Source organism: Nelumbo nucifera, chromosome 2 (genome assembly GCF_055504915.1).
Source record: "Nelumbo nucifera cultivar China Antique chromosome 2, China Antique-T2T, whole genome shotgun sequence".
NCBI classification, from domain to species: Eukaryota; Viridiplantae; Streptophyta; class Magnoliopsida; order Proteales; family Nelumbonaceae; genus Nelumbo; species Nelumbo nucifera.
Window position 1 is genome coordinate 8,662,155 of NC_142650.1, and position 15,158 is coordinate 8,677,312.

At 42.2% G+C, this 15,158-nt stretch overlaps 1 protein-coding gene across 3 annotated transcripts in view; it reads right to left on the minus strand.

Moving 5' to 3' along the window:
* Nucleotides 1-15,158, minus strand: part of LOC104594867 (phosphoglucosamine mutase family protein) — a 34,089-nt gene that overhangs the window by 7,164 nt on the left and 11,767 nt on the right. For all 3 annotated transcript variants that reach the window (XM_010255393.3, XM_010255391.2, XM_088898930.1), the window contains 4 exons: nucleotides 13,034-13,086; nucleotides 12,765-12,853; nucleotides 12,304-12,540; nucleotides 5,270-5,334 (listed from right to left, as the gene is read on the minus strand). In XM_010255393.3, the coding sequence (XP_010253695.1) occupies nucleotides 5,270-5,334; nucleotides 12,304-12,540; nucleotides 12,765-12,853; nucleotides 13,034-13,086 (444 nt within the window). The remainder of the gene's footprint in view (nucleotides 1-5,269; nucleotides 5,335-12,303; nucleotides 12,541-12,764; nucleotides 12,854-13,033; nucleotides 13,087-15,158) is intronic.

Here is a 15,158-nt window from a genome sequence, read left to right on the forward strand (position 1 = left end):
TCCTAAAATTTATTGGAGTAGTGCTGTACTTAAATCTTGTTTTCTTATTAATTGTACACCTTCTCCTATCCTTAATGGTGAATCTCCTTTTTTACTCCCCTCTTTCCTTCCATGTCTTTGTTTCCTCTTCCTCCACATATTTTTTGGTGTGTTTGCTTTGTCCATAGACTTGGCCCTAAGGTGGATAAGCTTGATTCTCATGCTTTCAAGTGTGCCTTTCTAGTTTCTAGGATCTCAAACCAAAAAAGGTTATAAATGTTATTGCCCCACTCTCCACTGGTCCTCTATTGTTCCAAATGTTTCATTCTTTAAAAATGTTCCTTTCTTCTCTGCTGTTGAGTCTCCTTCTTCTCCTCCACTTCTTCCTATTCCTACTACAGAGGTTTCCCTACCAATTCCTACTGTTGAGACACTCACATAGCCACTAATTCATAAAGCGTACATGAAGAAACCATGTGGAGTAGTGTTTCGTACAATTCCAGCCTCTGTTCTTTTTTTATCAGCAAAAAGATTGTTTCATTAATTAAAATATGTGGAGTTAATTACAGACTGATGACCCAATAGTCATCCCCAAGGATTACAACCCAAGTTACAAGGCCCAACATAGTTGCTGCCTTGCAGCCCCTTGTTTGGCTAAAGTATCTGCTAACCCATTTGCACTCCTCCTGATCCACCTAAAATCAGCATTTATATCCTTTGCTAATCTCTCCACTTCTCTGAAGATATGCTTGAGGGTCCATTGAACATGTCTATTACATTTTGCCCAAGAGATTACAACTTTTGAGTCCCCCTCCACTTCCACCTGACGAAAACCCAATTGCTTTGCCAATTGGAGGCCCTGTAATAATGCCGATAACTCAGCCTTTGTTGAGTTTGTAATACCAATTGGCCCTAAATATAGAGCCAATATCTTGCATTCTTCATTTCTGATTGCTCCCCCAATTCCTGCCACTCCTAGGTTGTCCATAGAGCGAGCTTCCATCAAAATTCAGTTTCACTTTGTTTACCTCTGGTAGTTTCCACTTGACTCTTATAGTTTCCTTGCCCCTAGAGGACTGTGCTATCTCTTTCTATGCCCTTTGGATGTCAGTTACAAAGAAAACTTGAAAACTGTCCAAGGTTTTTATGCACAAAGCGACCCTCAGTTTTATGTTGTCAATGACCTCTTCCAAAGTTCTAGATTTTCCAGCAAAAGTTCTATTATTTCTTTCCTCCCATACTCCCCAAGCAATAGCCGCTTTGGTAACTTTCCACATAATTCTCCCTCTCTTCTTTGGTTGCCTCAAGAAGTTAAGATTGAAAATGTCTGTCACTCTTGGGGAGGGTCCCATCTGCAACGAGAGAACAGAAAAATTCCTAAGTACGATGTACAAATGAGCAAGAGATCAGTAAGTGGGATTCCTACAAAGAAAATACACGAGGACAGAGGCAAGTGGAAGGCCTCCTTTTCTGCAGCAAGTCGCAAGTATTTACTTTACCAAGGAAAAGGGTCCAGCAAAAAGCTTGGATTTTTGGTGGGGTAGGTTTGCTCCAAATTTCTTTCACCGGGAGAGCCACCTCTTGGGGTCTAGCAAAAGCAAGATGACTGAAAAAAGAGGAGCAAGAGAAGAACCAATCTGAGGAGATTACCCAGAATCTAGAATCCTCCAAATTGGGGTCTAAGTAAACTGATTGCAAGGTTCCAACTTCCAAGGAGATCAGTCGACAAGATACACTCTCTATCCCTAAGGCCTCTTCTGAAACCAAGGTTCCAGACTTCCAGTTGATACCTTAATGGGAAGCCACACCCAAATTAGAAATGGTTTCATTCTTGAAGTTGGAAAAGGTATAAAGGTCAGGGAATTGATCTTTAAGTGGTGATTCCCCAACCCAAAGGTCTTCCCAAAAACGGATTCTATTCCACTTTGCCACATCAAAACGGATGGAACTAGAGAATGCAGGGTAGGCTTCGTGAATAGCTTTCTAAGGAGAGGCTGAAGTGGAGTGATGAGCCAATTTAGCATCCCAGCCATTGCAATCTAGACCATGAATGCTTGCAATTACTTTGTGCCACAACCTATCTCTTTCAAAGGGAAATCTCCATAACCATTTACCCAACAATGCGGTGTTCCTTAGGGCAATGTTTCCTAATCCTAGCCCCCCTTGCTCTTTTGGCTTACTAACTTGTTCCCACTTGACTAAGTGATCCTTTTTTTCCTCCCCCGGTTCCCAAAGGAATTCCCTCATGAACTTCTCTAAATGTTTTGCTATCCTTGCCAGGATACAAAAGGTGGAAAGAAAGTAGATGGGTAGATTGTAATGGACCAACTTCTAATCTCACACCCCAACACCTCTGCAAAGCTCAAGAGCTCCTCTTCCTCCACATTAATTCCAGCAACTTTAGGTTACTCACCATTTCCAGATCAAGATTCTCACAAAACAAAATTGTATCATCAGCAAATTGAAGGATGTGAAACAATTACTTGATCTCTTCCAACCCTCCAACCCCTGATCAGCCCTGGGCGTCTACAGCTGTAATCATCTTATTGAGGATCTCTATTACTAGGTGAAAAGGAAGGGAGAAATGGGGTCCCTTGTCTTAAACCTCCCTTAGCCGGAAAGAAGTCTTTCGCCACTCCACTAATAAGAATGGAATAGTGAACTGACTCAATGCATCCTTTTATCCACTTCCTCCACCTTTCTCCAAACCCAAACCTCTCTAGGATTTCTAGCAGGATTTCCCAATTCACTAAGTCATAGGCCTTTCTAAATCCAACTTACAAACCATGCCTTTTCTTCTTTTTTTCCTTTTCTCAGCAACACATTCATTTGCCACAAGGAGTTGATCCACAATCTGTCTCCCTTCAACAAAGGCCCCTTGGAAAGGAGAAATTATTGAATGTAGGACTTTCTTGATTCTCTCTGAAAGAACCTTTGCAGTGATTTTGTAGAGACCCCTATCAAGCTGATTGGCCTGAAACCTTTGGAGATTTTGCCTCCTTCTTAGGTATCAGGGAGATAAAGGTAGCATTTGCTCTAAAGAGGATCTTTCCTTTTCAAAAAAAATCTTCAAACACTTCCACAAGGTCAAATTTTAGGAAATCCCAACACTCTTGGTAGAAAGCCATAGTAAAACCATCCAGTCCCAGGGCTTTTGATCTATCCATGGAGAAAATTGCTCCCTTAATTTCTTCCAAAGAGAAATGTCTTTCCAATTCCTAGGACTGATCCTCAGAGATTATAGTCCACTCCAGATCCGGTAACTTATCCTAGAGGCTTCGGTGACTGAGAGGAGACTCTTAAAATGGTTGACAAAAGCCCTCACAATCTCATGAGACTCCCTTAGTTCCTGGCCTTCCACTTCCACACAAGATTGGTGTTTAGCCTCTGTTGCACAACCATCAGTTTCATTGTCAATGGATTGATCTACCTTAGATTTACCTATTGACTTCGGAAAGGTAAACATTCTTGTACTAACCACCCTATTTCACATCGTCTCTTTTGCTCATTTATCTCCTTCCTATCACAAGTTTGTGTCTCTTGTCTCTTCTATTTCTATTACTAGGTCTATTTAGGAAGCCCTTCTCCCCAGATTGAAAGAAGGCAATAAAAGAGGAATTTTATGTTGTTGAGTCTAATCATACTTAAGATTTCACTCCTTTCCCTCCTAGGAAAAAGGCAATTGGTTGTCAATGGTTTTATACAGTTAAGCATCGGCTAAATGGTAGTGTTGAAAGGTATAAGGAGCGATTGGTAGCAAAAGGTAACACCCAGACATATGGCACTAACTACATTGATACATTCTCCCCTATGGATAAAATGGGATCTGTCTGTGTTATCATTTGTTTGGCTACTCACTTTGCCCAATCGTTGCTTCATCTAGTTGTGAAGAAAGACTTCCTTCACGATGATAATGATATTCAGGAGCACCCTCCTGAATATGTTGCTTAGGACGAGGTAGGTAAGGTATGCAAGTTAAAGAAGACAATTTATGGGATGAAACAGTCACTGCGAGCTTGGTTTGATCAGTTTAGTAGTGTGGTACAGCAGTTTGGACTAAGGCAATGTAGTGTTGATCACTTTATTTATAGTAGAGACACGCCTTCTAGTAAGATTGTTCTACCTGTTTACATTGATGATATCATTATCATAGGAAGTGATACGCATGGAATTGAGGAGTTGAAACAGTTCTACAACAGCAGTTTCAGACCAAGGCTATGGGTTAACTTTTGCTGTTGGGGCCCAACAGCATAGGCTGTTGAGACAGTTTCTGGGCTGGGCACATTCTGGGCAGTTCACCCATTCACGCCTATGCTTTGGTTTTTAGTCAAAATAAATTAAGATGTAATTACTAATTTACCCATTCACATGGTAACATGGCATTTTCAAAAATTCTCTCAACAGCATAGGCTGTTGGCCCCCAACAGCTAAAGTTTTTCCGGACCTGGGACACTTGAAGTATTTTTTTAGGCAATGAGGTAGCAAGGTTGAAGTGGGGAATCTCCCTTTCACAGAGAAAATATGTACTAGACCTGCCAGAAGAAACAAGATTACTAGGAGCAAAACCAATGAACACTCCTATTGATCCAAAAAGATATCTGATAGTGAAGGGGAGTTCCTGGATAATCCTGGCGAAATATAGAAAATCAATGTAGAAACTCATTTATCTTCCCCCTTCTTATACAAAAACCCTTTGCCTAGGGCACCTTTATAATATACAATCAAAACACCATACAGAAAAATAACCACTTACTTGCCAAATGCCACCTTTAGTTCAAACCAAAGGTATAATAATATGAACAAAAAAGGCTATACTATCATTTTTCTTAATTCCATAATGCATCATAGCATCCCCCTAGAATGTCAAGAAGTTCACTGCTCAAACTGTAAAAAGAAATTTATCATTAAAAAAAGGAAAAGCAATTCTAATCGGGACCTATGTTACCCAGATAGAGCAAAGATACAATTGGAATACAGTATTAGATAAAAATTTTACACTAAAATTTGAAGTATCCAACACCTTTGTACAGGTATCAGGTATCATAGGTTGGAACTACAACAAACAAATCTGGAAAAGTTGATCTTCATAGCCAAGATCTGAAGAATAACATAAGATCCAGTCAAGAAGCTCAGAAACCCAATAAAATAAACATGGTTTCATTACATCTGGTTGAAAAGAAATTTCCAGATCAACTTTAATAAGAAATAAGGCTGAAGCTACATGTAATAAACCCATAACCAAGATTTCCAATTTCACATTCTTAAGAGTTAAGATATGGAATAAACTTACTGCAAAAAAACCTCCAGCTCCATTCCCTGCATCAACAACTATATGGAACCCCTCCAATGGCTTTTCTGTGTCAAAAGTAAATCATAGTAAGTCAGACAAGTATTGACACCCAATAGAACAATATCAGGAAATGAAAAGAAAACTGTGGTTTTAGGTAATGGCTGAGAATATATCCCCCATTCAAGTCACAGTTCCTACCAAGGTTCAAAATATCAATACGCCTGATACACTGGTAGAGGCGTATCAGGCAGTATCAGTAGTTTTTTTTTTTTCAAATCCGGTTCAGAGGGGCCGGTTTAAGGTCTGTCCACCCCCTGAGCTGGTCAAAACCCCGATACACCCTCTGTAGGGGCATATCGGGAAGCTCCCGATACAATACGTATCGGCTGATACGGGTCAATAAGTATCGATACTTTGAACCTTGGTTCCTAACTTCCTACTCCACTAGGGGTTAGAGTTTTTCTTTTCTTTTCTTTTTTTTTTTTTTTGAGTTTATTGAAGACGAGAATGAAAAAGAGTACATGAAGAGATGTACAGTGAAGCAGTTAAGGCAGAATTACAAAGGCAGACAATTGCCACTAAAAAAACTTTCTCTAAAAACCCCTGATTTTGCTAGGCTATCAGCAACAGTGTTTTGCTCCCTAGGAATCCAGACCAGCTTCACATTCATTGAGTCTAAGATATCCCTAGCTTCAGCTAGCAAGTGTGCTAGTCTCCAAGGCCCTCCTTCATTCTCCCTTAACCAACTATAGTATTTGCATAATCCCCTTTAATGGTTCAAGAGGATAAACCTAGCCGTTTGGCAAAGCGAATTCCTGTAAGGGCAGCCAAGACCTCTGCCTTTGTAGCATCTCCCTCTCAGCAGGACCACTATAAGCCCAGCAGGTATTCTGATGAGTTACCGCTCACCTCGGAAGCCCCTTCGAGGGTGGCTTAACCTCCTGAAACAGAAGATGGGAGGGAAAGGGGAAAGGTAGGAAGAAAATGACTCAGAGAGAGAGATGAAAGGGATATTCATTCACACCACTTATTACATGATCAGGGCCTTATATAGTTGGCCTACATGTATGCAACCATGGAGAGAATATCTTCTGGTGGCAGTAACTAACTCTGGGAGGCTCTTCCGCGTGTCATGCTAGCTTCTCTGTCTTCTAGTGAAATGCTGCTCGGTGGTGGCCTGCTCCACTCCTATAGTTGGGTTCGGAGGGAGTGTTTGGGTTCCAACAATTCCTCCCCCCTTAGCATTGACCTTGCCCTCAAGGTCTAGGTCTGGAAACCTCTCATTCAGCCTAAGATAAGGTTCCCAAGTGGCATCATCTGGAGGAAGCACAGCCCATTCTACCTTGGCTTCTGGCACAACCTGACCACCTCCTCGAACCCAACGGAAATCCACAATTCTGATAGGCTCTGTGTCAATGTCCCCTTCTTCAGTGAATTGAGGTAAGTTGGGTGAGACAGGTGTATGATTTCCCACTGCCTTCTTAAGAAGTGAGATGTGAAACACTGAATGAAGCTTTGAGGTTGCAAAGAGGTCCAACCGATAAGCAACAAGGCCCACTCTCTCCAGAACCTTATAAGGCCCATAATACCTGGGTGCTAGCTTGTGCCAAGCCCGTCTTACTACTGAGATCTGGCGGTAAGGTTGGAGCTTAAGGTAAACGAAGTCACCCACCTGAAATTCTAACGGGCAGTGGTGAGTGTCATAGCAAGCCTTCATTCACTGTTGGGCTTTTGTCAAGTTGGACTTAAGCAATCTAAGAATCTCGTCTCTCACAAGTAGACGGGTCTCTACTTCTACCACCTTGGATGACCCATATTCATAAGGTAATATGGGAGGAGGTTCTTTGCCATAAAGAGCTTTGAAGGGTGTCATTCCAACAGTCGACTGATAAGTCGAATTGTACCAGTATTCTGCCCACGGAAGCCAGTGAGCCCACTGTCGAGGCTTTTCCCCTATGAAACATCTAAGGTAGGCTTCCAAGCAATGAATAAGAACTTCAATCTGCCCATCAGTCTGCGGGTGATAACTCGTGGAGGGGTGTAGTTGGGTTCCTTGCAACCGACAATATTCCTTCCAGAATGAACTCAAGAAAGCAGGGTCCCGATCTGAGACAATGGATCTTGGGGTTCCATGCAGCTTGGCGACGTCCCAGATGAAGATGTCAGCCACCATTGCTGCGGTGTAAGGGTGAGGTAATGCAGAGAAATGGTTGTACTTGGTGAGACGGTCAACCACTACCATGATAACCTCCTTTCCTGCAAAACGAGGAAGACCAGTGATGAAGTCCATGGAAAGGTCTTCCCACACTTGATCTGGAATCTTGAGAGGTTGTAGAAGGCCAGCGGGAGACTGTGACGAGTATTTCTGCTGTTGGCAGGTTTGGCATTCAGATACATATTGTAATACATCTTTACGCATTCCTACCCAATGATAGTGGTTGTTACGCATTCCTACCCAATGATAGTGGCTGTTGAGCCTCTTTAGGGTCCGTAGCACCCCTGAGTGCCCTCCCAAGGCGGAGTCATGAAACAACCTTAGTAGTTCAGCTTTGTGGGCCGAATTCTGGGCAACAACAAACTGACCCCTAAAGAAAAGATCAGGCCCCACAACTTGGTAACCAGCAACTTGTGAAGGGTCTCGCCTCCACTTATCTCTAATGACCTGCAACTGCGGATCAGACCTGGCTTCTTGTCGTATAGCTTCAAACAAAGGGAAGTTGGGCTGAGAGCAGGTCAGATGGGCCAACTCTTCTACTCTTGACAAGGCATCAACTACTCTGTTTGCAGGCCCCGGCTTATATTCTATGAGGTAGTCAAAGCCCATCAGTTTACTAAGCCATTTTTGCTGCTCCGGGGTGTGCACCCTTTGCTCTGCTATGTACTTCAAACTTCGTTGGTCTGTCCTAATAACAAATTGGCGTCCCAATAGGTATGCATGCCACTTTTGCACTGCCATTACCACAACCATCATTTCTTTGACATAAGTGGAATGACTTTGGTGAGCTGCTGAGAGAGCCTTGCTGAAATAAGCAATGGGCTGCCCTTTCTGCATCAAGACGGCCCCTACTCCTACACCCGACGCATCACATTCTATTTCAAAGGGCTGAGAGAAGTCTGGAAGAGTGAGGACTGGAGGGCTGAAAACTGCTGTCTTCAAGTCTTCAAAAGCCCGTTGGGCTTTATCAGTCCAATTGAAGGAATCCTTCTTTAATAGAAGCATTAGAGGGGCGGCCATAAGCTCATACCCCTTAATGAAGCGCCTATAATATCCGGTAAGCCCAAGAAAGCCCTGCAGAGCCTTTACAGTAGTGGGCTTGGGCCACTTCTGGATGGCGTCTATACCTTTTCTAGGTCTGCCATGACCCAACCTACTGCAACCACATGGCCTAAGTACTGAATTTGTCCTTGTCCAAAGGAACACTTTGTCATTTTGGCATGTAGTTGGTGCCCCTTTAGAGTTGTGAGGATGAGTTTCAGATGTTCCATATGTGTCCCAATCCCTGTTGTATGCCAGAATATCATCGAAAAAGACCAGAATAAATCGCCTTAGAAATGGCCTAAAGATGTCATTCATGAGGGCCTGAAAGGTGGAGAGGGCGTTTGTGAGTCCAAAAGGCAGTGTTCAAGCCATTGTGCTAACACGCAGCCATAACCAAAAACTCATAATGGCCATCGTGGGTCCTAAAGGCCGTCTTGTGGATGTCAGCCTGGTGGACCCGAATCTGATGATACCCGGACCGCAAGTCTAATTTGGAGAACACTCGTGCCTCTCCTAACTCATCCAGTAGTTCGTCAATGAGGGGTATAGGAAACTTGTCCTTCATGGTAATCTGATTCCAAGGTCCGGTAATCTACGCAAAAGCGTCAACTACCATCCTCCTTCTTTACTAAGAGTACAGGAGATGAAAAAGGGTTGGTGCTGGTCTGTATATGCCCTTTTTCCAATAGTTCTCTCACTGCCTTCTCAATTTCCAGCTTCTGAAGGTAAGGGTATCTATATGGCCTCACATTGGCCAGATTAGAACCGGGTGAAAGAGGTATCTGATGATCACAAGCCCGGGGTGGAGGTAATTGGTTTGGCTCCTTGAATACATCGTCAAACTGATCGAGTATCGACCGTAAGGCCTTGTATTGGGCTTCTGTGGGGTGAACACAGCCCTGGTTGTCCAGAATTGGGACTGTGGGCCGAATGCCTAAGTGCATAAATATGGGTTGGCCAGCATCCTTGGAGGCCCATATCATGGAGGCTAAAATGTCACTTTGTGGACTAGGGAGCCGCACCCCTTGTAAATGACAAGACTGGCCATCCTGGTGAAAATCCATTGTCATTTTGGTCCAATCACATAGAGCAGGGTCCAGGCCACGCAACCAATGAACCCCCAAAATAATATCAGCCCCCGAGAAATCCAATGGGTGGAGATCCATCACAAAATTATGGCCCTGTATGAGGATTTTTTTCCTTCTTACATACACCATTACATGACATTTGACTCGCATTAGCCACATGGATTGAAAAGAGAGTAGGTTGTATGGTCATACCTAGCTACTTAGCCAAACGGCAAGTGATGAAATTCAGGGTAGAGCCACTGTCAATCAAAATCATCACGGTCTGGCCCACCAATCTTCCTTCAACTCGCATGGACTGAAGAGAGTTGAGGCCCATGAGGGCGTGTAAGGAGATCTCGGCCCCGTCAGGTTCTGGTCTGTCTGGAATCAATTCACAGTCATTTAAGTGCTCTGGGTCTGTCTCTTCCGACTCTTCCTCTGCCTGTAGGAGAAACACCCGTTGGACCCGACATCCCACTAAGGCTTTCTCCGGCCAGCCGTGTACCCTGGTCGCCATCCACTCGAACTCGAGCTGGTACTCTACTACCGTTCCAGTCTGCTTCAATCGGGTGATCAGCTCGTCGTAGTCCATGAATGTCGTCGGCCCAAAGCGAATGCACAAAGCTTCGGTGAACTCCACCCAAGTTATCTGGGGATGATTCCGGCGATACCACTGGAGCCATAGAATCGCGTCTCCTTCTAGATGAATGGAGGCGACGGAGACACGCTAGTGTGCAGGAGTTTCGTGGTATTCGAAATATCTTTCTGCTCGGAAGATCCAAGGAATGGGATCTCCACCAGAATAGTTGGGAAAGTTGATCTTAGTGACTTTTCCGGTGGGGTAATCCCCTGTTCTTTGGCTACTGGAAGCAAAGGCTTCCGCTCCTACTAGGTGACTAGTCTCGCCAGACTGTTGCTGAGAGACGAAGCCGGAGACGACCACTTTGAGTTCCTTGAGTTCGTTCAACACCTGGTGAAATCCAACCTCAAGCTAGTCGACCCTTTCATCCATGGTAGTGGAACGTGTCTATGGCATCGTGAAGCCTGGCTCTGATACCAATCTGATGAGTTACCGCTCACCTCGGAAGCCCCTTTGAGGGTGGCTTAACCTCCTGAAACAGAAGATGGGAGGGAAAGGGGAAAGGTAGGAAGAAAATGACTCAGAGAGAGATGAAAGGGATATTCATTCACGCCACTTATTACATGATCAGGGCCTTATATAGTTGGCCTACATGTATGCAATCATGGAGAGAATATCTTCTGGTGGCAGTGTAACCAACTCTGGGAGGCTCTGCCGCGTGTCACGCTAGCCTTTCAGTTTTCTAGTGAAATGCTGCTCGGTGGTGGCCTGCTCCACTCCTATAGTTGGGTTCAGAGGGAGTGTTTGGGTCCCAACATATTCCCCCTTTCTCCTTGGACTACACCTCCAGTTCCTGCTTGACCTGTAGAGCCCTGGGCACTACCATCAAAGTTTAGAGTCACCACTCCTTCCTCTTTAGAAAAATGTCTCACAATCAATTTGGTTCTTGGAGAGGAGTGCAGGACTGCTGAAACCACCCAAAGATTACAGAGAAAAGTGATGTAGGAAGTTAGGTCTTCAGCATTCCTAGCTTTATTTTCGAAAATTCTATTGTTCCTTTCTTCCCAAATGCCCCACAGGACTGCATGAGTCACCATACTCCAATATAAATTATAATCTTCCTCTTTTCCTAGTCCTCTAACTCCAGGAGGTCCTCCATGGGGTTAGAGTTGTGACTTGAAGGGAACATTCCAGGTGGTGACCAAATGGATGAAAAGGATTTTGCATGTCCCATAGCTGTCTCCATTTCAACAGAGAAGCCTATGCCCTGGCTTCAAGGTTAAGGCCCCGTTTGGTTCACGGGAATAGGGGTCTGGAATTGGAATCGGAGTCCCATTCCCATTCCTGCTGGAATGGCATTCCCTCATTTGAGGGAATGGCCATTCCCCGCCCCTCCCTTGGGAACGTAATCCAATCCTATTCCTGCTGATTCCAATTTCCACTCCCATTCCTGTCTGAACCAAACATACTATGGGATTCCGATTCTGATTCCAGTGGATTCAGATTCCAACTCTGATTCCAATTCCAACTGCAAATCAAATGGACCCTAAGTGGTTTTTTCCATTGATTAAATAGATCTGCAAGTGCTAATGCTGACAATTTGGACAAATATGGTGTCCCAGAACAAGACTTGCAGTGGGGCATGTTAGCTTCAGCATAGTATAAGTTCACTCTTTCTTGTATGGGTCTATGTTACCCGGATACAGTAGGGACATGACAGGGTATGAAATCAAATACAAAATTTACACTAAAAATTAAAGTATCTGACATAATACAGCACCCTACAGATATCCAGGTATCAAAGGTATAGATTTCCCTATGTGATTCTCTTGGATTTTCTTGACGATTGGGCTTGTCACCTCACAAGCCCAAAACCTCCTCCATTCTCTTTTAAGAATCTTATTGATAAGATTCATCTATTTGCCCAGGGAGGGGGTCACTGTAGCATGTAGCAACCTCAACAATAATAACAAAACAAAGTAGGCAACAACAGTGGTAATAATAATAAATATGTGAGTAAGATGTAAGACCTGGATCAAGTGAGTCAGCATTCCACATGATAAGAGAAAGAGGAATAAAACTTTCCTAGATCTATATTTTATTAACATTTTTCAAAAAAAAATATTACCTATATTCCCTGCAGCTCTGCGCACTGCTTTTACAAGATCAGATGTATAAACAGACATGTAGTCCACCCTCTTTATTGATGCAGAAGTTGCTCTTTCTGAGGTTTTCAAATTTTCAGATGAAAAAGTGGCATATATATTTGCAGCACGCTCCAAGATATCTCTAATGTCAGCCTTCCCCAGCCCCCCAGCATTAGTGAAAAATTTAAAACCGTTTCTGTTGTAAGGAAGATGGCTGGCTGCATGCAGAATTACATCAAAAAGCTTTTAGCATAATTTTGAAATGCAAAAGTATGCAAGAAATATTCCAACAATGATAAAGTAATAAAACACAAAACATTAAAAATAGTCTAATCTACCATCAAAAAAGCATAATCTAGTAATGATTCCATAACCTGAAAAACTCATTATCCCCTTACAGGATCTAAGGTTGATAAGCTCAAACAAAAGACACTGTATTCACCTGTTATCATTATGGACCCATCAACTGGGCACAGAAACTTCTCATCTTCTGTAAGTGTGCTGTTAAACATTGCTGGTGTAGATGCTAACCTACAAACATTTAGCAATATCCATCAGTATAGGCCTAACGATAAAGCAAGGATATATGCTAAATAAACAGATACCAAAAAAGATGCCTCAATTGTGAATTGCTTGAATACAAATGCTCATATAAACAATCAACCCAAATGATCAATGATGGATAAAAACAATTACTAGTATATTACTTACCCATATTGAACAACATCCAAACCTGCACTAGCAATTCCTCGAGAAACTGCATCCTGAAAGTAAAAACCATCTAACCCTCAGAATTCTTACAATAAATAATAACAAAAACAATAAGAATAAGAATAACCATGAAGTTCTGATAATGAAAACAACAAGAATTAAGAAGAATATAAGTTACTTGTATATGGAGAGCTAGGTCTGAAGCTGAAGTTTAGAAACAAATCTTTGTTGGTAAAGGGCCCTAGGAGATTTCTTTTGGATTTTGACAAACTTTTTTTTTTTTTTACCAATAACACTTTCATTAATTCATCAGTAGAAAATTTACAAGTGGAAGACAAACACACTTATCTTCCAAGAGTCACAAAGAACTTCAAGAAAGGAAAGAAGAAAATACAAAGATACAAGGACACTAACATTACAACTTAGCCCAAAACAAGGAATCCCTTTCTGCCCAAAAACAAGGATTTTGACAAACTTTGGTGTACTGTTACTTGAAGCATTAACAGTCTTAATACCAATGACATAGATGCAAGGCTGGCAAGAAGAAAAATATTTCCTCTCCTTGCAAATACTTTTGGAGGAAGACCATTATACAGACTAAACTCCCTAGACTGTATGCTTTGTCACCTTTTCAAAATTGCTCTCTTTCCTCCTTTTACAGATCTATTTTAAGACACACTTGGAACATACTCAAGAAATGACTAAGGGTTATGGAATCTGATGATTGCTCAGGTAATAATACTAAATTCTGGGAACATTTTTGGATGGAGCAGTCTCCATTAAAAGAATAATTTCCTTCTCTTTTTGCTATCTCTTCCTGCAAAGGAGATTTTTTGGCTAAATTTTCCGTCCCTTTATCCTCTAGCATTGGTTTTTACTAGGATTTAGGTTTCAAAAGTGGTCTTAGGGATTCTAAGTTAGCCAATGTTCTCAGTCTCCTACAAATTCTTGGACAGTTGGACCTTGGTCAAATTTGGATCCTGTCACTCTTAGGATCTTTCACTTATGACTCATTTTTTAAGGCTTTACACAGTCCCCTCTTCCCTTGCAACTTTTTCCTCAAAAGAAGTTTGGTGTAGACCCACCCCACCTAAGATTGGAGCTTTTCCTCAAAAGAAGTTTGGTGTACACAGTCCCCTCTTCTCGTGCGATTCACAATTTGAATCGTACAATTCGAATCAAATTGGGGCCAAAACGATACAAATCATATATATGAATCGTTTTTTGAATTAATCGTACGATTTATAGTTAAATTGCTAATTTAAATCATGAATCGCGATTCATACACGATTCAAACGATTAGAGCTGAAAGGTTAATTTAAGTGTAAATGACGATTTAATCCTCCTCCTTTTTAAAGTTTCACCTTTACATCAAGGGGCAGAATTGTCATTTTAGTTATAAAATATAAAATAACCTCTTTGGTCGATCAAACATGACTTACCATTAAGGAAAAGACTGGGCGGGAGTGGGAGAAAAGAAACCCTCCTCCGTTGTTTCGGTGAAGCTCCAAACCTCCTTCTCTGCTGGTCCGCTTGATAGGTAAGAGATTTAGTTTTTTATTTTTTAGATTTCTACTGTTTTTCTATTTGCTGTACATGGTTTGCTCCAAACCTCCTTCTCTACTGGTTTGCTGTACATGGTTTCTACAGTTTTTCGATATCTTCTTCTTCCTCCTCCTGCTCCTCCTCCTTTTTCTTCTTCTTTCTTCTAAATATGTTCTTTCTTGTTCTGACACAAAAGCAGGGGTTCCACCCATTTCTTTCAATCTTTTTTTACACGAAAACAGGGCTCCATCCCATGTTTTTCATTCTTTTTTTTTTTTTTTTGCATGATAGCAGGGGGCTTCAACCCATGTTTTTCCTCCTTTTGCCTGAACTAGGGGTCCTCCCTAGTTCCGTCCTTTCTTCTTGCATGGGCTCCGCCCTTTTACATTTTCCCTTTTTTCATTCACCCTTTTTCCATGCACAAAACAGTGGCTTCTCCTCAATCTTTTTACTTGTTTTCTTGCATGAAAATAGGGCTTTAGCCCTGATATATTCCCCTCAGTCTTTCCCTAATCTCAAAACAGGGGCTCTTCCCCATTTTTCATTCTTTTTTACACATAAAACAAAACTGTATTATGGA